The following is a 20,351-nucleotide window of genomic DNA, read 5'->3' as shown; positions in this document are numbered from 1 at the left end:
CCACACGTACTCACACATCTGTCTCTAAGGCTGTGTAACGAACTACATGTATTTTGTGCCACGCCCTCTTCCAACCATGTTGTTTGACAAGGTCTGAACATGGAAAGAGGGCATTCAAGGAATCCATCTTCCTGGAAGAGAGCGTGGCACACAAAGGGGGGCGGTAATTTTTCTGGGGATTGCTTTTAACAATTTCCTTGCTAATATTAATCATGGTCTTACTTTGTACCCTGATTCCCATAAGAACAGAACATGAGAAGAAAGAGGCTCGAAAAGAGTCAATGATTGATTTTGAGGGAAATTCTGAAGGGACAAATAGTTCTCCCTAGATTATTGAATTATGCCCAGATTGTTTTAAATAAGGTGTTTATAAACCTGAGTAAGAAATTATCCCCGATTGTTCCCATAAAAGAATTCATAAATCAGTTACAACAGGTTGAATTATTGGTGGACTTTCCCACACCTGTTCCTTACCCATAGATACAAAGAGTCTTTCTAGAAAATGAGAAAAAACTATATAGACCCCTACCCACAGCCCAAAGATACCCCTGGGTAGCATATTAGATTACTGGCAAATTATGGTATCCCCCAAAAGGAGCTAATGGTCTCCAGAGGGTTCCAGATCTCCCATGCCTTATACAGAAGCATATAATGAGGATGGCATTAGAATGGTCAATAAGGATGGAGTCCAAGTGCCCTATAATAGTCTAAATTTCATGGAAAGGCTAGCTCAAAGCAGACCCCCCTGGTGTTTATTAACTAAGGAATAAAAAGGGTTTATTGTAGCTGAATTTCCTGTTTATCTTTCCTTACATGTTTGTTTTGGAGATTAAAAGGTGGTGGGATTGTTAGATATCTGTATCTCAGGTTTATTGATTTGCATAATTCCAATGAAGTTGTATAAAATAATTTCTTGACCAAAGAATAAATTCCCCTCTAATGAAATAGCCCCTGAGTGTCTAAAAGTTGTTGGAGTAACAGCCCTGCTTTTACCTTGAATAGGAATATATATCAAGTAGAATTAGACAGGCAAAGAAATAAGAAAAGCTGGTTAACTATTATAAATTAAGCATGTAGAAACAGTTACCAGGGAGTTAAAGTCCATGGTACACAGAGAAATATTTTAGACAGAAAGGTAAATAGGTAAGTTAGACATCACAAAGGCCTTATAATAAATTTCCTATAACCTCTATTCAATTTAGCATATCCTTTTGCGCCATGACAAATTCTGAGAACTTTAATAAACAATAAGACATTCAAATTCTGTACGTACAGCTATTTCTAATTGTCTGATTTATGGCTCTCCTGGTTAAAATAATCCTTGTTTAATATAACTGAATCTATGGGAATTTTTGTATTTTTCCTGGTTACTTTTGTATTATTTTTTTTCTGCTTTACCTAATCGCAAATGTCAATCACTGCTAAAAATGAAAGTATAAAAACCTGCTTGTACTTGCAATAAACAGAACAGAGCATCACTGTCCTCTGAGGCGTGTTGTCGTCTGTCGCCCATCGCCGACGCCTTACCCACCTTTCAGGAAACCCTGGACCTAGCTGCGGCTGGACTGCGGCAATTTTGAAATATAAGTTTCCATTAATATTTCTGATTCTAGTCCAACACCACAAGGTTCATTTCAGCCAAGTCTTTCTTTTATCCACCAGTGGGATTCTGGTTCTCATTGCTGACAACATACTTTCTTTGTTCAGTTCTAGCAGGCACGTAAGTAGTTTCAGAGTTATGAACCCATATCCTTTGGAGAACTACTGGTATTAGATTACTAGCTCTATACATAGTTACTTTTGTCTGTAGCCGTACAGCATGCGATCATGATACTGTATTCCAGCTACTTGAGTTCATTTTCATCTTTCTCAATCACTTCACTGATATTATGTTACTTTCTGAAATTGCATTTATTCATTTGTAGAGAGAGGGGAGAGAGAAAGAGGGAGAGAAACATCAACGCACGAGAGAAACTACGACTGGTTGCCTCTTGCACGACCCCAACTGTGGACCTGGCCCACCACCCAGGCGTGTTTTCTGGCCAGGAGTCAAATCGGTGACCTTTCAGTTCACAGGCTGATGCTCAGTCCACTGAGCCACACCAGCCAGGGTGCATATTATTAATTGAAAACAGTTTGGTTCATTTGTCGGTGCTTGTATTCCATTTTGGGTGCCCCCACTTCTCTGTCTGTCAGCAGTTTGTTTATTTTGCTGGTGCATGAAATGTTACTGCAGTTGTAACAGCGAGAATCTTACAGAAAGACAGACCCAGAACCGGACCTCCCTCCTCACTTATGCTGCTTTGTCCCCCTTCCTCCCCTTTTCCACTCATTTCTAACCCACTCCTCCCAGATAACCAATCTTGTTCGTTTTGGGGTTTATCCTCTCTGCACAAATAAGCAGAAAAATGTGTTGTTACCTCCTCTTCTTTCCTTTACAAGGGGATCATACTATGAATACTACTTTCCACTTGGCCTTTTCAAGTAATCATACTTGTATATCCTGGAATTCACTCCTTAGTTCACAGACGTTTTTCCCATTTGTTTTTATAGTGCACATCACCCCACTGTGCAGGTGCATCCTAGTTTATTCAACCACTCTCCCACGTGTGAATATAAAGTTCTCTCCAACACTTTACAGTCCTAGTCAATGTTGCCATGAATAACTTTGGCTATGCAACTCACTGGTTTTGATTGTTGAATTAAATAAAAAGAACAGCAAGTTCTACAGTCATATATATATATATATGAATATCTATATGAGTATATATATTACCTTTGAAGAAAAGTTTTCCAGAAATTCTCTATACCAAAAGTCAAAATACAAGGCCTACTGTAAAAAATACAGAAAGGAGAAACCAGTCCTGACAGACACATAGAGCCCTATGGCTGGTCTTCACAGTTCTCCATGTCTGTGCTTGTATAACACACCTTCTACGTTGAGAGAGGCTCATTTGTTTAGCAAAAAACCACCTCTTCCCCAAACTCTGTCTTCAGTAAAGCAGTCAGGATAACAGATTCAAATATCAAAGGCCAGAATCAAGCATTTAGAACCCAAAGTTGGAGTAAAAGCAACCAAGTCTAGGCCTCCCTTTCCTTTAGACTTTTCTGTAAATCATACTGTTCCTTAGCACAGTTGCTGTATACTCGGGGTTCCTTGCGGGTTTACAACAGAGTCAGTGGTAGAAAAGTAGCCTTTTAGCTCCTAACAGACAAACACAGGAGGACATCTCATGACCGGTGGAACGAGGATAACGCCTCCCTCCCTGGCCACTGAGCCAGCTCAGAGAAGACTACATTTTAGACGGGCCCCCGCCCCCGGCCCCCTCCACACACACACAGTGAGCTGAGCAGCACCTGAAACTACATGCGTTGAGCCCAATATTTTACATTCTATTCTAGCTCCTTACAAACCCATAGGCTGGCTTCGTGCCACTAGCCTGCCTTCATAACCTCGAATGACTGACTGTTCAGGCCTGCAGAGCTTTAGGACACAGGCTTCAAGGCCAGGTAGATAAGAACTGGAATCTAGGACACAGCCCTTACCAGTGGCCTTCTCAGAAGAATTGCTTAACCTATGTGAGCCCAGTCATCCTAAGTGAAGTCGGGAAATGGTCCAGAGCTGGGGGGTTTCGCCTTGATTCAGTAAGAATGCAGGTAGCGCACAGTGCAGCTGGCAATACACTACAGGGTCATTTTCATGAAGAATGATGCAGTGGGATAAGAGGCAGAGATGCTGTGTCAGGGAACTGCAGGGGTCTGCAGGCAACCAGGGTCCAGTCCACCACCTGTGGACGGTCCTCTCTTCTCTCCTTCCGCAGCCACTCGAGCACCCGGTCAGGTATGAATCCACAGATGTCAGGACTGGATTGTGCTGCCCCCATCCTCCCCAAGCGTGGTCATATCCAGCACCAACTTCTTTGCGTAGGTCTCACAGGCAAGTCCAGAAATCCACAGGAACACACACAGCACCTGGAACACTCTTGACCCAAGGTCACACCTCCAATAAGAGCGACAGCGCTTCCCAGACTTGGGTGGACACCAGAGGAACCTGAGGAACTTGATCGGTATTGAGAGTCTGACACCAGCTGGAGTTACTGGTTCAGAATCATTTGGAACAAGGCTTTGGAATCTTTAAATAAAATCATTAATAATGAAAAAAAAAACACAGGCCAAAAATGATATCACGCATGCTAAAGAGCCCAAGATACCAAACCTAGATTTAATACTTAATCTAACTGCAGTTTCTGTCTCCCCCAGAAACAAACTTAATCAACCAGTAGGGAATTTCTGGTCAAGCACCAGGAAGGTAATCTTTCCCCTTAGAGAGAAGAGACCATCTGCCTGGTACAAACCCTCCCTTTCCCTTCCCCCAAAGAATAGGTGGCCAGGTCCAAGAACAATCCTTTCAATTCTTGTGCTAATGGCTCCCTTGCCCCACCTCTCTTCCTGAAAAATCCCACCGTTTCCTACAACGTCGCAGAGAGCCTCCTAGTTGATAGATGGGATGTCACCCACTTCCTGATTCACATGCTAAAACCAATTAGAGCTTATACTTTAATCCGTTTAATTTTGTTGTTGAACCACACACTCTCACAAACCACACACTCTCAACACACACGCTCACACAGGCACGTTCCCACAAGGTAGGTGGTGTGCAGACAGCCAGCCCAGCTGGTGGCAACAGTGGAACTTTTTGATGTTCCTAGAATTTCATCATAAAAGAACATCAAAGGAATGCTTGATTTCCTTGAGGCGGACCGAGCCTCAGTGTCTTCTTTAAGTCTGCCTAGCACTTTTATTTACAGAAAGACACTCTGTACGGTAGCAGACCACCACAGGTGAGCTGAAACATCCCACAGTGTGGGAAGTGGGTGACATCCCATCTATCAACTAGGAGGGAGCTCTGAGAAGTTGTCCCTCTGAGTCAGAAGTAGTAAGGAATACAAGGAGTAAAAAGAGTCATTTAAGAGAAAACTTCCTTTTGTTATGCAAATGAATCCAGTCACAAGTGTAATTTTCTCAGTGAAAATGAGATACCCCTTCTTCTGGAATAAATGCCCATATATCCATTTTCCTCATTTGCTGGTTTGAAGATTCCCTAGCTGGATGGTTATCAATTGATGTGTTTTGGAACCTTATCTTCTCCCCTTTCACTTTAATATATACCACAGGGCATATTTCTTTTTTCACTTGCATGAGCTAATTACACTGAAAATGTTTACACATTAAAACTTTAAAAAATTGAAAATTTATGCCACTTTTATTACAGTTTCAGCATTAATTTAAACAAGTTTCCAAAACATTTCATTAATGTTGCATCAAATATTTCTGTTCCCGTGTTTATTTCAGTATAACTAGTATATTACAATGAGCCAAAGGAACTCAGTAAGATTACAGATTCCTCAAACTGCATCTCATTTGAACAAAGTGACATCATCTGAAGGGTCTGTTATGTGTGAAATTATGGGACAATACAACGAAAAATCACTGTGTTGTCCCAGACCACGTTCCAGCCAGCCATACCCAGAGTGGCATCACATCGGTTTTAGCACTGTCCAAAATTGTGTTTTGTCTCTCAAGTACATGGCTTGCAACTTCTAGAGACAAGGCCACTCGATCCATTTTGCGGGAACGATTGCGTCCGTTGGGTGTTCATTGCCAACCGTACTCTCTGTTGAGCGAACAATTCTCTGAACAAGACGCCTCGTGAGAAAAACGCCTTCAGGGGGTGTCGTTGGCTTAACTTCCATTGTCCCTCCAAGCTCTGCTTCTGAGATGGAAATCTGAGCTGCTCATTCAATCCCACACCCAACTTGTCTTCTTCTGTACAGAGGTCGGGGAAGCAAAGGGCCAGATTCTTCATCGTGGAAGCACATCTGCTGGGTAGACGAGTCATCCGTCCGCTCTTCAGCAATAATGGCGCCTGGGATTCTTTAACAGTGGGAGTGGATATCTTATAACCCACACTTCTCACTTACTTCCCCTTATGACCCATGCTTGAATTTCCATTCTTACTTGTATATTACAATTTGATCCTAAGGAATGGGCCAGAAGAACTCCCCAGGAATGCAGACAGACGCCTCAGAGTGCACCTCCACTTCTAGTGACTTTATGAGCATCACCTGGGGATTGCTGGAAAATCAGTCCTTCTCCGTTTTTGTGTACCTCACGTTTTGGACTCCCCGTCCTTCCCAATGTCCTGACCTCAAGGTATCTAAACTCATGGAGCAGTTCTCCAGAGGAACAGAAGCCCCAGCCCCGCCCCCAACCCTTGGGAGCAGAAAGGGAAAGAATTTTGCTCCGGAATTCGTTAAAACCCGGGTGCCGGACAGAAATAAAACCATGTCTGCATAGACTGATGTCCTGGGGCTCCAAAATTTTACCTCTCGGGGGCATTAATTTGTTTGGCATTAAAGTAATCCAGTTTGATGAACTCAAATGCCCTCGGCTCAATAGGCAGGACTCTCCGAGGAGCCTGTGTTACTTCCTTCACTTAAGTGCAGATTTGTAATAAAAATCTTAATTCCAGTGGCGTGGTTCTTGGACATATAAGAAGCTAACCACTTGGAGAATCGTATTTGAGAGGTCAAAACACTCCACAGTTAAAGATCGGTTTATAATTTACGAAGAAAATAGAAAGTTTTGTTTCTCAGAGTTGAAATCTGACAAGCACGGCGGGAAATATTGCTAGTTTTTGGCATAAAGTTTTGCGCTTTCCTCATAATTCGAGACCTGGATGAAGCCTGAGACTTCGGGGATCACTTTCAGGGAAAAATCGGGCAATTCGGTCTAGGGAATTTTGATATTTTTGGCATTTTTCGAGGTGTAACAAACACAACTCGGGATCCGAGAGGACACTCTGCGGCTGCCAGCGAGGCGGGCTGGACAGCGCACCAATCACGGCGCAGCTCCGCCCTATATAAGCGCGCGGGCGCAGCGGCGCGGCCGAGTCCCGGCCAGTGCCTCGTTTCCGGCTCGAGTTCTCTTCCCACGCCCGCCCGCAGCATGTCCGAGACCGCGCCTGCCGCGCCTGCAGCCCCGGCCCCCGCCGAGAAGGCGCCGGTGAAGAAGAAGGCCCGTAAGGCCGCTGGTGCCACTAAGCGCAAGGCGTCTGGGCCGCCGGTGTCCGAGCTCATCACCAAGGCCGTGGCTGCCTCCAAAGAGCGTAGTGGCGTGTCGCTAGCCGCGCTCAAGAAGGCGCTGGCGGCCGCGGGCTACGACGTGGACAAGAACAACAGCCGCATCAAGCTGGGCCTCAAGAGCTTGGTGAGCAAGGGCACCTTGGTGCAGACCAAGGGCACCGGCGCCTCGGGCTCCTTCAAGCTCAACAAGAAGGCGGCCTCCGGGGAGGCCAAGCCCAAGGCCAAGAAGGCGGGCGCGGCCAAGCCCAAGAAGGCTGCTGGGGCGGCCAAGAAACCCAAGAAGGCCGCGGGGTCAGCCACCCCCAAGAAGAGCGCCAAGAAGACCCCGAAGAAGGCGAAGAAGCCGGTGGCGGCTGCTGGGCCGAAAAAGGCAAAGAGCCCGAAAAAAGCGAAAGCAGCCAAGCCCAAGAAGGCGCCCAAGAGCCCAGCAAAGGCCAAAGCGGTGAAACCCAAGGCGTCTAAACCAAAAGCCGCTAAGCCCAAGGCAGCCAAGCCAAAGAAGGCGGCCAAGAAGAAGTAGAAAGTTCCTTTGGCCAACTGTTAAAAATTCAACACAACCCAAAGGCTCTTTTCAGAGCCACCCACACATCTCAGAAAAAAGCTGTTGCACTTCCTGTGGGGGCGTGGCTGGAGCGCAGACGCAGGCATAAGGGGCGGGCCTCGGGGGAAGTCGGGTTACCCAAAAGGGAGGGGCGCCTTGAGGCTCTCGGAAGTGTGTAAGGGAGGGGTGAGGGGAATTAGGGACGTCCGCACTCCGCTAGTGTGCAGTCCCTACAAAATTGATGTGCATCTGAGTGCGTTCTTCAGAGTTGGCCCCCATCTGCGATACGATTCATTCACGCCGATGTAAGGACACGGCCAAACGAGCGACTCGTTTCCACCCGTATTAAGTTCATGAGTGGAGTGCCCAGGTATTTTCAAACACTAAAACTTAGATCGAGCAAGTAAGGTGCCACACGGCTGGCTGTTGCACTGCAGGTTCCTGATTTCCTGCTAGTTTTGCTACGGGACCACAGTGATTTGCTTCTGAACCACCGCCTATCCATTAGCTTCAGCTCCCACGATGTAAGCTCGGACACCAGGTGTCCACGGTGGGGACCCCAGACTCGATGCGTGGAGGTATCCTAGCGGGCAGAGGTTGCGTTTCCCCACAATTCTAAAGTATATTGACAGAAATTTGCATATGCTTTCTGAAGTACAAAGCACAGTGCATGCAGAGGCTTCCACCGTAGCTCTGGGTAGCATCGTGTAGGGCCTGTGATTGGACAAGCAAAGGATCTAAATAGCCAATGAAACGGTACATGGGAAAAGTTTACTTCCATTCTCATTTGTGACGACACATAAGGATTAATCCAATCAGTAGTGAATTCTTACTAACCTTATTTGAATACCACATTTATAAATAATCGTGGCGCAGCAGATGAATTACTTTTGCAGGTCCTGGCATTAGTGTTGTGTTGTTTAGCGTTACAATGCCTGAGCCCACCAAGTCCGCGCCCGCTCCGAAGAAGGGCTCCAAGAAGGCCGTGACCAAGGCCCAGAAGAAGGACGGCAAGAAGCGCAAGCGCAGCCGCAAGGAGAGCTACTCGGTGTACGTGTACAAGGTGCTCAAGCAGGTGCACCCCGACACGGGCATCTCGTCCAAGGCCATGGGCATCATGAACTCGTTCGTGAACGACATCTTCGAGCGCATCGCGGGCGAGGCGTCGCGCCTGGCGCACTACAACAAGCGCTCGACCATCACGTCGCGGGAGATCCAGACGGCCGTGCGCCTGCTGCTGCCCGGGGAGCTGGCCAAGCACGCCGTGTCCGAGGGCACCAAGGCCGTCACCAAGTACACCAGCTCCAAGTAGACGCGCGGGGAAGCCGCTTGCCTCCCAACCCCAAAGGCTCTTTTCAGAGCCACACATATTTTTTAAAAATGAGTTGTAACATTTTCACTTCTGGGGTTTCTCATACTGAATTGAAACCTACACTGCCACTCGTTTCTGTGGAAGTAGTGTGGAGACGACTTGCAAGTTACCCAGCAATAATAGTAGCTAGCATAAGTTATAAGCTTTGGACAAGTAAAGTTCTGTGGGGCCATTAATCATTTAGTACCACTCAAGTATGCATTTACTTATACAGAAGTACGTATCACACAAGTATAGTTTGATCTGAAAATGGCCTCTCATTTCCGTGTGCAGTTCTCTGAATTGATCCTGCATTTGGTGACAGTTTACGGATAGTATAGGACAATAACTTTTCTCTTAAGTATTTTTGTTTATATAGATTCGTAGTGCTCAAAAAAGGGCTGAAAAAAGAGTTTTCAAAAATACTGAGGTGCTTCTGGTTTGCTTGCTCTGTAATTGGTCCAATTTCTGCTTGAGGCTCTCAGCAGCGAGGACGGAGGGCGGGGCGGGGGAGGGGGCGGGGCCTGTGCTGAAGCTGTAAGGCACTGACTGAGGGAGAGGAACTGGAATTCAACGGTGAGAGGAGATGGCCTCAGGGCCTTGCCATGTAGACTTGTCTAGAGGGCTGATTGACTCTTTCAAGCAGCCTTGCTTTTAGCATCCGAAAAGAGAAATCCTAGAAGGAGAGAGTGGCCACAATAGCTTTTGCGACCTAGTTTCAAATGCCACACATTCACTTCTAACACTTTCTATTCATTAGAAGCAAGTCACTTAAATTTGTCATACATTCAGAGGGGAAATAAGGCGCCACCTTTCCAGGTTAGGATAGTAAAATATTTGTGGATACACTTTGAAAACATACCATCTTCGTTATGTTTTAAATACTTGAATGTCAAAATTATTTGTGCTTTAAAGGCTAGATGGAAACCAGCTGGAAAATCACCTGGACCTATTACCTGTTGGTAGATTTTTAAGAATCCCAGCAACTTAAACTGCAATTGACCTTTATCCATAGAGACAAAAGCCAGTAAAATTCCCATATGCTGCCCTGGTGCACTTTTCTCTGAGAATGTGAAGGACGAAACAGTCTCCTCTGCCATTCAACTAAACCATAACATAATAGATACTTTAAAACAGCATTTCGAGCACTGGACTCACTCTTCTGAGAACTCCTGAATTGCAATGTGGTAAAGAGGTCTCAGCTGTATGACTGTTGCTGGACTGTCCAACAAACAGAAAGGAAAGTGTTTTTTAAAGAAAACCATTTTAAACAGAACATAAATACCACAAAAATTTAACTTCCCTAAAATACTGGGGCATATGAACACATACAATATTTAATAATATGAAAAAATAACAATACAAAATTTACATTTGGACAAGTTAAAATTAACTTAATAATTTACTTAAGGTGGGGAATTTAAGACAGCAATCTCTCTCCAGAGCGATGTCCACGCCCTTCCCCACCCCCCACTCGGCCAGGCTGGTTTCCTTTGCCTTCCTTTCTTCTCAGCTCCAAAGGCCTTTCTGTTGCCTCTGTAACTTTCTGGAGCAAAACTTTTGCTTTTACATTACACTCACAAAAAAAAAAAAAAGATTAATGCTTTAAAAAAAGTACAATGTTTAGTGTAAGGTAACAGACTGAGAGTTAGCAGAAGGAAATAAAAGGAAACGAAGCTGAATAGAATTTGGTCCTGAAGGTTTATAAAGAGATTTTCGACATGTGCCAAAATTATCTAGTAATCAAGGAAGCTTACAGCCAATTGCTTTCATTTCACTTTATCTTTCATTAAGACCTAAAAAAGTGGAAGAAAGGAAAAGGGAGGAAGAAGGGGAAGGAGAAGAAGAGGAAAGTGCTAATCACTTTTTAAAAATCTGCAGGCAGTAAATACAGATGAGCTGTTTATTTGGGAATTACCAAACTCACTGAATTTAGGCAAAAATATGTATTCCAATTTTGCATAATAAAGAAAACATGGTAATATTAATATCATCGTGACTTAGTGCAAAGTTAAGGAACTGCCCTCACATGTGACACCAACGGCAAAATCCAGGGTTTTCCAAACCCCGCCCTCCCCCCCCCCCCCAGATTTAATAATTCACTAGAAGGACTCACAGAACTCACTGAAAACGACTACACTCAAGGTTAAGGTTTATCACCTTGAAGGTACACAGATGAAAATCAGCCAACAGAGTCGGCACAAGGTGCAGACCCCAGCAGGGTCTGAAACTCCGACCCTCTACCAGTCTTTCCCCAGGGGAGTCATGGAGCTGGTTAACACCTCCTTACACCGACGTGTGGTGACATCTTGCCAACTAGGGAAACTCACACGTCTTGGCGTTCAGACTTTTACCGTGGGCCCATCACGTAAACATGACTGGTGCCCCACACAGCTGATCTCGAGTCTCCAGTCCCTCTGGAGGTAGTGGAGCCAGTCCAAAGGCCCCACGTCATACTGCAGGGCGTGATTAACTAATTAATTAAAGTATACATTTCTCTGTAACAACAGGGTTCGAAGCCAGAGCTGAGTTGTCCCTTTCGGGGACCCACTTTCCTCATGTATACGAGGATATTACTAGTACACTACTTCTTAGAGGTATTTTAGGATTGAGATAATTCATGTAAAGCTCTTAACAATAGTTATGGGCATGTAAGGACTTAGTGATTATTAGTGACTATGTTTCCTTAATCACTGATTTAAAATGTAAATGCCAGTTCTCTCCTTGTCAAAAACTAAGGGGCAGAGAATGCAAGCTTTGAAACTGCTTGGACTTCACCTACGTGTGGGACGTGGAGCAAAGATCCTGTTTGCCAGGAACATCTCTTGAGTAAGACTAATGAGTCATTATCTGTTCGTGCTGATAAGGACTCAGTGGAGGTGATTCTGCAGAGATACTTCATGGCACATTAAACGAGTAAATATAAAATTTCTTTCATTGTAGAAGACATATTAATGCAGGAGGCAAAATGGCACCTACCAAATAAACACCTTTTGTTTGCTCAAATTGGGAAGAGGTGAATACAGAGAAGAATGCAAACAGTAACTTAAAAGTGTGACTCATCCCAAAGAAGTTACAAAACACAAAAACTCTGACCTGCCGGAGAATCAGTGTTTATTCCCCAGAAACCCCACCCATCCTGGCTTGCCACACTGATTTCTAGAAAGAACATTGCCTGAGGGGAGGGGAGGAGCCCAGAGTGTTCTGCATTTATTATTTTATTTTTGTTTGAATCATAAAAATAGAATTTACTTATGTTACAAGGCTACCTACTGGTAGCTCATTGTTTCCCACGGAGTACCTTTGTTTAGAGAAATCTGAAGGAAAAGATGGCAAAAAGGCCTATGAGTGAGATGACATTATTAATAACATTTGTGAAGAACTGGAATTCTGGATTAATTTTAAATTCAAATCTTTCTTCTAACATATCCCTCTTCTAAACATAGTTTATTTTTCACTTATCTTCTGGTTTCCAGATCTGAGTGGGTGATGCCTAAGCATTGTTTTGGCTTTGATAACGTTGTTGAAGGGAAACAGATTTGTTTAGCTAAGCCGGTATTAGCTCATCTCTGACCCCGGAACCCAGGGACACACCGCACTTAGGGGCAGTCTCTAACTCGAGCGTGCACCCAAATCTGAAACTGCTGGGCGCCACCGCGCTGCTTCTGAGACACTAGGTCGGAGGTAGCAGCCGACCATTCCCATGTTTCCTATTATCCAGGTGGTGCCAGTGCAGCTGGTCCGGAGACCACACTGGGAGGAAGAACGGTGCTTTCCTGAAATGTTGGTATCCAAGAGCCACGCAAACCTGAAAAATCACTGAGGCTTAAACTGGAAGCCAGAAGTCCCGAAAATTGGCAGGGACCCTCCTCCCAGGGCGGGGGCGCAGGGGCGCGAGAGATATCGCGCCACGCCCAGCTACGGCCACCTCCCCAATTCCCCAGCCACTGCCCGCACGCTTCCTTCTGGAGCCGGCACCCACGCCCCGTGCCCCTGTCTCCCCAGGACCGCGCCCCTCCGCGGTCTCTCCGTGGCCACGCCCCTCCACGCTGGCTTCCCCGCGGGGCCGTGTCAGGTGGCCTCACGTCCGGACGCGCACATTACGCACATCACGCAGGTTCGCCCCGTTACGCACTGGGGCCCCCTTCCCCGTGGGGTCGCTCGGGCGTACTCCTGCCTGTCGCGGGCCACTTAGCTGTGGCACTGACCCGGGGGGCTCGCCCTCCGTCTTGGGCTGCCAGGGGCCACCCCGGCAGGGCGAGCAGCCCGCGGACCCAGAAGCAGGGCACCGCCCTCCGCGGTCTGTTCTCTCCTTCCCCGGCCTTTTCTGAGCTGAAGGCTGGAGACGCCCTCATCCTCTCCCCAGACGCCAGAATGCTTAGCGCCACCACGCGCATAGGGCGTTGGGGGGAGGATGGAGGGTGTGCGTGCGTGGATGTGTGCGGGCTATTTCCTGCGTGGACAGGTCATTTTTTTCAGGCCCAGGAAGCACAGGGTCTAGGGCCCACCGTACCTTTAGAGGCTCACAAAGATACGTTTTCATTTCTAAAATCAGAAGAAAAACTTCTAGGTCGCTGAAAATGTAAGTGTGAATGTATTAATTTTCATATGACTTCAATAGGGTTATTTTTGCTACTGTTATTTCAGTGGAGGAAGGGGCCCAGGAAGGCAAAAGTACCTAGTTAGGCCCACAAAAGACCACGCAGATTTGAGTGCCAGTATCACAAAACCATTTATTTCATTTTTAAAGAAAAAAAAAAACTTTAGTAACACCCACATGTTCAGTACCTTACACAATTTAACTTGTAATTCTTGTAACACATCTGTGCAATTTCACCCACGGATTTACTGAATCACCCAAAACTCGAAATATGTCTCATGCTGTACAGTTCAGAAATGGCAGAGGAGATTCTGTCCCTGGCAGTTCAGCTCCAGGGTCCCTGCCCACAGCCATTACATGAAAGACTTGGTCTCTTGGTAACTCTCAGCGATGGATCCAAATGTGAGATTCAGAGGGACTTTTGCCGGGCTCAGCCGAGCCCCCTTGTCCACTTGGTCTATAAAGACTTGAACAAACACTAGCACAGCTTCCCACCGCTCACAGCTCCGTCTCAGGATAGCTCTGGCCCCTCTTCAAGTGCCTGCCCTCAGTCAAGACCCACGTGTCTTTCTCTCCCTCTCTTGCTTTCTTTTGCAGGAGGCAGGGGGAGATGTTGACTATTTGTGCTCATCAACATGAATTTTACAATGCTTAACCAAAAATGCATCAGGGTTTTATGACATAACATTGAGTATTTAGGTTATTTTGAAATGTATGGACATTTTGGCACTTTGAGTCATCACAAAATGTACTTATATAGTTGTTAATTCAAGTGAATCTTGTTTTGTGTCCTTCAGTGGTATTTCATACTTTTATTTATATAGGTCTGGAATGTTATTTTTTTTGGTCTTAGATCCTTAGGATCTGTTATACTGTTATGAATGGCGTCCGATTTTTCTACTTCAATTGCAGATAAGTCACAGCTGATATTACAGGAAGGCCACGATGCTCGTAAATCTACAATCCCACTGAGCTCTGTGAAATCTGCTCATAGGTCCTCGTGGGTTTTCACAATGATGCGCTGTTACCGAACAGCAGTTGGGGTCACACTGCCCACTGCCACCCTCTAGGCAAAACTGCAGAGGCCAAGGTTTGGAGATAAAGGAAAGGAGCCTTTATTCAAAAGCGTCACAATTTTGGAATGGCCACTTCCCACAAGCACTATAACGCCGCATGTACAGAGAGCCAGAGAGACCTTCTTTTATTTCGTATCTTCCAGCCCATAATCCCATGGGCTCTGGAGGTGTTCAGCCTCTCAGCCAATCCCGTCCTAGACTGCTTGGCAACGCCCAGCACACTGCTCCTTTGCCCCCTCCCTGCTTTCCCCCACTCATCTGATCAGATTTCTCCGTTTCCCCTTTAACAGGTCTGGACTTTGTATTTTTACAAAGGCAAATGGGTGGAGGTCTCATTCTTCTTCCGCTACTTCCAACTGGCCATGGACATAGTCCCACCCACCCCCTGGTCCAGAGACCCCCATCAGAAAGGGGGTATGGAGTGGAGGGAGGCCTTCACACAGGAGAGAAGGATCTCGCAAAGTCCAGGTCGGTTGGCTGTCCCTGGGAGATGGCATGTGCAATGTCCAGAGGATGAGACTGCTGGGCAAGCTGGCACCCTCCTTGGGCTCCAGAGGTAACAAGTTTGGCAAGAGGGTTAGAAGGCACAATCAAAACCATAACTGCTTGGCTGAGGGAAGGAGGGAGGGACCAATTCTGCAATGCCCCATGTTAGGAAAAGAGTGGCTTCCCTGGAGGAACTTGTGCAAGGAGTGTCACACCTGCCTAAAGCCCTTTTGCCCACTACACCTAACTCAGGCTCAGCGGAAATAGGATTCCCCCCTTTAACACCTTTGCGCCCTGTCTGTCCAAGCTATTGAGGCAGCAAAGGAAACCAGTTTGGGGTTTGTTGTTTGGTTTTTAGATTTTATTTATTTTTAGAGAGAGCAGAAGGGAGGGAGAAAGAGAGGGAGAGAAACGTTGATGTGCAAGAGATACCTCGATTGGTTGCCTCTCACACATCCCTAACTGGGGACCTGGCCTACATCCCAGCTATGTGCCCTGACTGGGAATTGAACTGGTGACCTTTAGGTTCACAGGCCAGCACTCGATCCACTGAGCCGCACCAGCCAGGGTGGAGACCAGTTTTAAAGTGAAAACCTAGACCACCCCATACTCACCGACCCAACCTCTTAGTCCAGCCAGGCCGTCGAGACTCAGGAGACGGTGATGCAAGGAGGGGCTTCCAGTGAGGCCTCTGTTGTGGAAACAGCCACCAGGTAACGTCCCAGGCATGTGCCCTATGAAAACACAAGTGAGAACACACAGGTTAGTTTATGCCACAAATCGCAAACCAGTCTCTGAGTCCTTGAGACTTATTTTCGAGCAGACATCCAGTTGAAGCCGTTTGCTGGAATGACATCCAACAATGGCAGCCTGACAAACCCTTCTTGCTGTAAGTTGAACATCTCTGGTAATGCCACAAGCCCAGTTTCCACAAACCTCCAAGTGGAAACAAAACTTTGAAGACAGCTGCACTAGACCAGTGCCCACCCCTGAGCCCTGTGATTTTTGTTCCAGCACCATTTCTCTCCTGAAGGTCACCCTCCCTGGCCCCAAAGGGACTGCATTACGTCCGGTTTTCATTTTTGCCTGTTTGTCTGCATAAACGCAGCAAGAGCAACAGCTGACCCCACAGGAGCGTTAAGTCTGCTTTGCTGGGACTCACACAAGGAACCACCTCGGCTCCTCAAGGCCTTACGGGAAGCACCCGAGTCCAGGCCTGCCTGCTTCGGGCATGGTGTTCCGGTCAAGACTTGGTTAAGAAAACCACCATGGGAAACGGGTCTTACTGGTTTTGTGCAAAAAAACTTTATGCCACCTTCAGAATGCCAAGTTCTGGAGGGATCGGGTAGGGAGAGAAACACTACGTGTGCAGGAAAACCTTTGTCCTTCCAGTGCCCACCAAGATTGCATTTCCATGCCCTACACCTTTCGTTGTTCGCTTTCCACATGACGTGAAGTTTTAACAAACTCTCAGAAACCTCATTTTCCTTCCAGAACAGAAAGAAAACAAGATCTAAAGCGAAGAGAGTTCCAAAAGAGCGGGGGAGACTAGAACCAGCCTTAGGATCTTAGCCTGCTTTCCCGCCGGCCCCCGTAACCAGTCACACAGGCCCAAACCGGCCCAAACCAGCCCAAAGCCCCCGTGGCAGAGGCATTATCTGGGCTACCGGTGCACCCCCTGGCCTCCCGGAGGAGATGTGACTCGCGCCTGATCTCAGAGCAGAGGCACGCGCCCTGGCCCCAGGCCGGATTCCGCCCGCATCCCAAGGCCCTTCCTGCCTTCCGCAGGGCAAAGGCATTCCTTCCAGCCTACCTCACAGACGGCGTCTCCTGTGTCCTGAAGGCCAAAGAACAGACAGGACTCGGATGTGCCCCAAGTAGCAAAGTTCAAAGCACGTTCCCATAGCGCCAGAAAACAAGCAAAGAAACCAGGCAAGCAAAGAGGTACCCAAGAGGTACCCAAGAGCGAGGCTTCTTGTTCTCCAGGTTCAACATTTTCAGAACCTTTGTATATGCCTTCGCTCGTTCAGAAATAAGTGTAACTCACGCTCAATCCTTGCTTGTTTGTTAGTTAGTTTGTTTTTTATTCCCTCACCATGGGAAGGACCATACTCAAACCCAGTGTCCGGCAGCTAAGGAGTCCATGGCTTTGTAAGCACGTGAATAAAGTACAAGAAATATTGTCACCGAGTGTTGGGGATCACTGTCCTTTTCTGGGAGAGGACTTTCAAATGCCCTGCTGGCGTGCAGGACCGCTGTCCCCTTCAGAATCAACCACAGCAGCAGGGTCTGCGTCCTCCCCGGGCAGTGCCCAATTCACCTGTGGGCGGGGGGCATCCAGGGCTGGACCCCCCTCAGCTTCAGGGAGGGATGCGTCGCCCACAGGATGCCACAGGGACCAGCACCCTGCTCTGCCAGCTGCTGTCTGGGGCCCTGGGTCTCCCGGTCTCCCGTCTGTGGGGGTGGTGAGCACAAAGAAGCACTCGGGGTTTCGGCTTTCCGTCTCCCTGCGTGGGGTGATCTAAGCTATTCACGCTCGGGTTGGGGAGGGGAGGTGTAAACCATGTATTCTCGAGTGTCCTCAGTTCACAGAAGGCAGACTTGGCCGTTTACTGGGTGGCTGTTCACGGCGTGGCCAGGAATCCGCCTCGTCCCCCGTTCCACTTGCCCTGGCTCGCTGGCCTGTCCCGTGTTTACGTAACTGACACAAGGACATGAGTAAGTCTCAAAGACATTTTTCTGACCACATAAGCCAGACAGGACGTACCGTATGAGTCCATTTGTACAAAAGTCTAGAAAATTCAAGCCTAATCGATTCCATTTTCCTTCATCAGTTCCAGGCACTCCCTCCTCCAGGGCCCTCCTCTGCACAGCAGGCACATGGCCAGGCACTTGGGGAGCCTCTCCTCCCTCCTTTAGGATCCTGCCTCCTCCTTCGGCCTCCCCACCTGGTTTCTAAGGACACGGTGGCCTTCCTTGCTTCCTGGCTGTGGTGGACTTCAAAGGCTATGTCCACCGGCTGAGAAGGATTCACTCCCAACGCCCCATCTAACTTCTGGAGCTTCCTCCTAATGCGGGGGGCACTCTGCCCAATGAAAGTCCTGTTCACCCTCCGCCCACTCTCTGTGCCCTCTGGTCGGCGTGAGTGCGCCTCCTGCAGGCCCGACAGGTCCTCTCTGGAAACTCAGAAGCGTCCCCATCTGGTTCTGGTGGGACAGCCAGTGTCCTGTTGAGGTTCGTTCGCTGGGGCACCCCCTTCTTCAGCCCTTCCAGCTCCCACTTTCTGTAACGTTCCAGGAAGGATACCTGCCCCCCCTCTTTTGCACTCCAGTGGGGCTCTGTCAAGGGAATTGCCCCAGCTGGCTTGGGGGTCCCATAGGGATTCTCTTGGCCCGGACGTTGCCCCCCCCCCATTCGCCCCGTTTATAACCAGCGGTGAACAGGTACTTGGGAGAGCCTGCCCGCCTGCCCGGTCTGGATGGCGAGTGGCAAGGATGGAGGCGACGGGACCTGCTGCTCTCCGAGGACCTTCCCCACGAGGGGTTCTCAGGCCTCCTCCCCTCTCTGTGCCATCAAGAGATTCTCTGTCCCTGGCAAACCCTCTTGTGCAACCACACAAGCCCATCGACAGAACGGATTTCACCCCATCTGCCTAACTGGCATCAATTCTGTTTCACTTGCGTGATGGTGGCATGACCTAGGGAACCCCCCACCCCCACCGTTCCTCACAACCCAAACATCCACAGGCCGCACCATGTTGCAACGATGAATCAGCGCCTCCTTGGACACTGGAAAATGGCTCCCGTCCGCCCAAACCTACCCAGTGGGCTCCCTCTACCGGCCAGCAGAGAAGCCATTGGCTGGGTGTACAGCCCAAACCAAACCAGAAAAAAAAAAAAAAAAATCCAAGAAACCTGAGAACACATAAACAAAACCGGTATCCATGACTCCACTATCCCAAACAGCACTCAGAAACAAATCTGCCCGTGTCACCAACACGCCGCCGTCCCTACAATGGCTTCCCCACAGCAGCCCGCACCCAGACCTCATTTCCCGGCCTTTGCCCAGAGCCACTGCCTTTTCATGGGCCAGGCACGTTGTCGAGGCTGCTGATGGCTTGAGCAGACGTGCAGAGAAGTTCACGGACACTGGGAGACCCCACGGGCCCACCCCTGGGGTCAATGAGCCACAAGCAGCAAGGGTGCCACCAGAGTCAAGATTCCAGAGGCAAAGGTTTGGTGATAAAGGAAAGCAGTCTTTACCCAAAAATCACACACTTTTGGAGTAACACCTTCCCACAGGTATTAGTCATTAAGCTTATCAATGGAGTGAAACTTTTTAACTCTTTAGATACCGCTTTATCACGTAAGCCTACCTATCAGCTGAGGCTAAACTCTTTAACACCTGAGTTCCATCATTCCTCTGTTTTTAATTGCTTTATCTCTATAGGATTAGTTTACAAACTCAAACAACATAAGACACAAAAGCCACACAATTCTCAAGAGCGGCAGGCTCCTGCCTCGCAGCTCGACCCCTCTACAACGCCCAGAGGAGGATAACCCTGCCACCCTCCACCGGCCGGCCTGACCCTGGGCTGCGCCCTGGGTTCCTTCTCCCACCCAAAATCCACCCGAAAGCGATTCAAATGGCCTTCCACTGGGAAACCCGGGCAGCTGCGGCACCATCGCCCAGGAACCCCCGAGGAAGAGGGAGCTGCCCCGAGACCCCCCGGCCCGGAGCTCGTGGTTTCACACCTTCCGGCCCATGAGGCCAGGGGCATTCAGCGTTTCGGCAATCCAGTCCTACACTCTGTTGCCTGGGCAACCTCCTCCTACGTTCTCTCCCCCTCCTCCCCAGGGATCCGATCAGATCTCTCTGTATCAATATTATTTTCAAACAGCAAAGATAACATCTTTTTGCCCTAGTTACCGTGGCTCAGTGGGTTGAGCGCCGGCCTGCGACCTGAAAAGGTCGCCAGTTTGATTCCCAGTCAGGACACAGGCCTGGGTTGGGGGCCAGATCCCCAGTAGGGGGCGTGTGAGAGGGAACTGATCACGTTCCTCTCCCTCTCTTTCTCTCTCCCTTCCCCTCTCTCTAAAAAAGTAAGCAAGCACGGCCCTGGCCGCATAGCTCAGGTGGGTAGGGCATCATC

The 20,351-nt window shown here is 48.1% G+C and overlaps 2 protein-coding genes and 1 long non-coding RNA gene across 3 annotated transcripts; 2 read left to right on the top strand and 1 right to left on the bottom strand.

Moving 5' to 3' along the window:
* Positions 1-6,958: 6,958 nt before the first annotated feature.
* LOC114489380 (histone H1.4) lies at positions 6,959-7,727 on the top strand. The gene has a single exon (XM_028503326.2). The coding sequence runs from the start codon at positions 7,009-7,011 to the stop codon at positions 7,663-7,665; it is 657 nt and encodes a 218-aa protein (XP_028359127.1). The 5' UTR covers positions 6,959-7,008; the 3' UTR covers positions 7,666-7,727.
* An 875-nt stretch (positions 7,728-8,602) lies between these two features.
* Positions 8,603-9,052, top strand: LOC114489397 (histone H2B type 1-M). Its single transcript, XM_028503347.2, has one exon. The coding sequence runs from the start codon at positions 8,618-8,620 to the stop codon at positions 8,996-8,998; it is 381 nt and encodes a 126-aa protein (XP_028359148.1). The 5' UTR covers positions 8,603-8,617; the 3' UTR covers positions 8,999-9,052.
* Positions 9,053-15,035: 5,983 nt separating this feature from the next.
* Positions 15,036-16,819, bottom strand: LOC118498216. The gene is made up of 2 exons (XR_004900743.1): positions 15,803-16,819; positions 15,036-15,255 (listed from the first exon to the last, which is right to left on the bottom strand). It is a non-coding gene; the product is annotated as an uncharacterized LOC118498216 (long non-coding RNA).
* Between the last annotated feature and the right edge of the window lie 3,532 nt (positions 16,820-20,351).

Source organism: Phyllostomus discolor, chromosome 14 (genome assembly GCF_004126475.2).
Source record: "Phyllostomus discolor isolate MPI-MPIP mPhyDis1 chromosome 14, mPhyDis1.pri.v3, whole genome shotgun sequence".
In the NCBI taxonomy this organism is placed as follows: domain Eukaryota; kingdom Metazoa; phylum Chordata; class Mammalia; order Chiroptera; family Phyllostomidae; genus Phyllostomus; species Phyllostomus discolor.
This window is presented reverse-complemented; position numbering and strand designations above follow the sequence as displayed.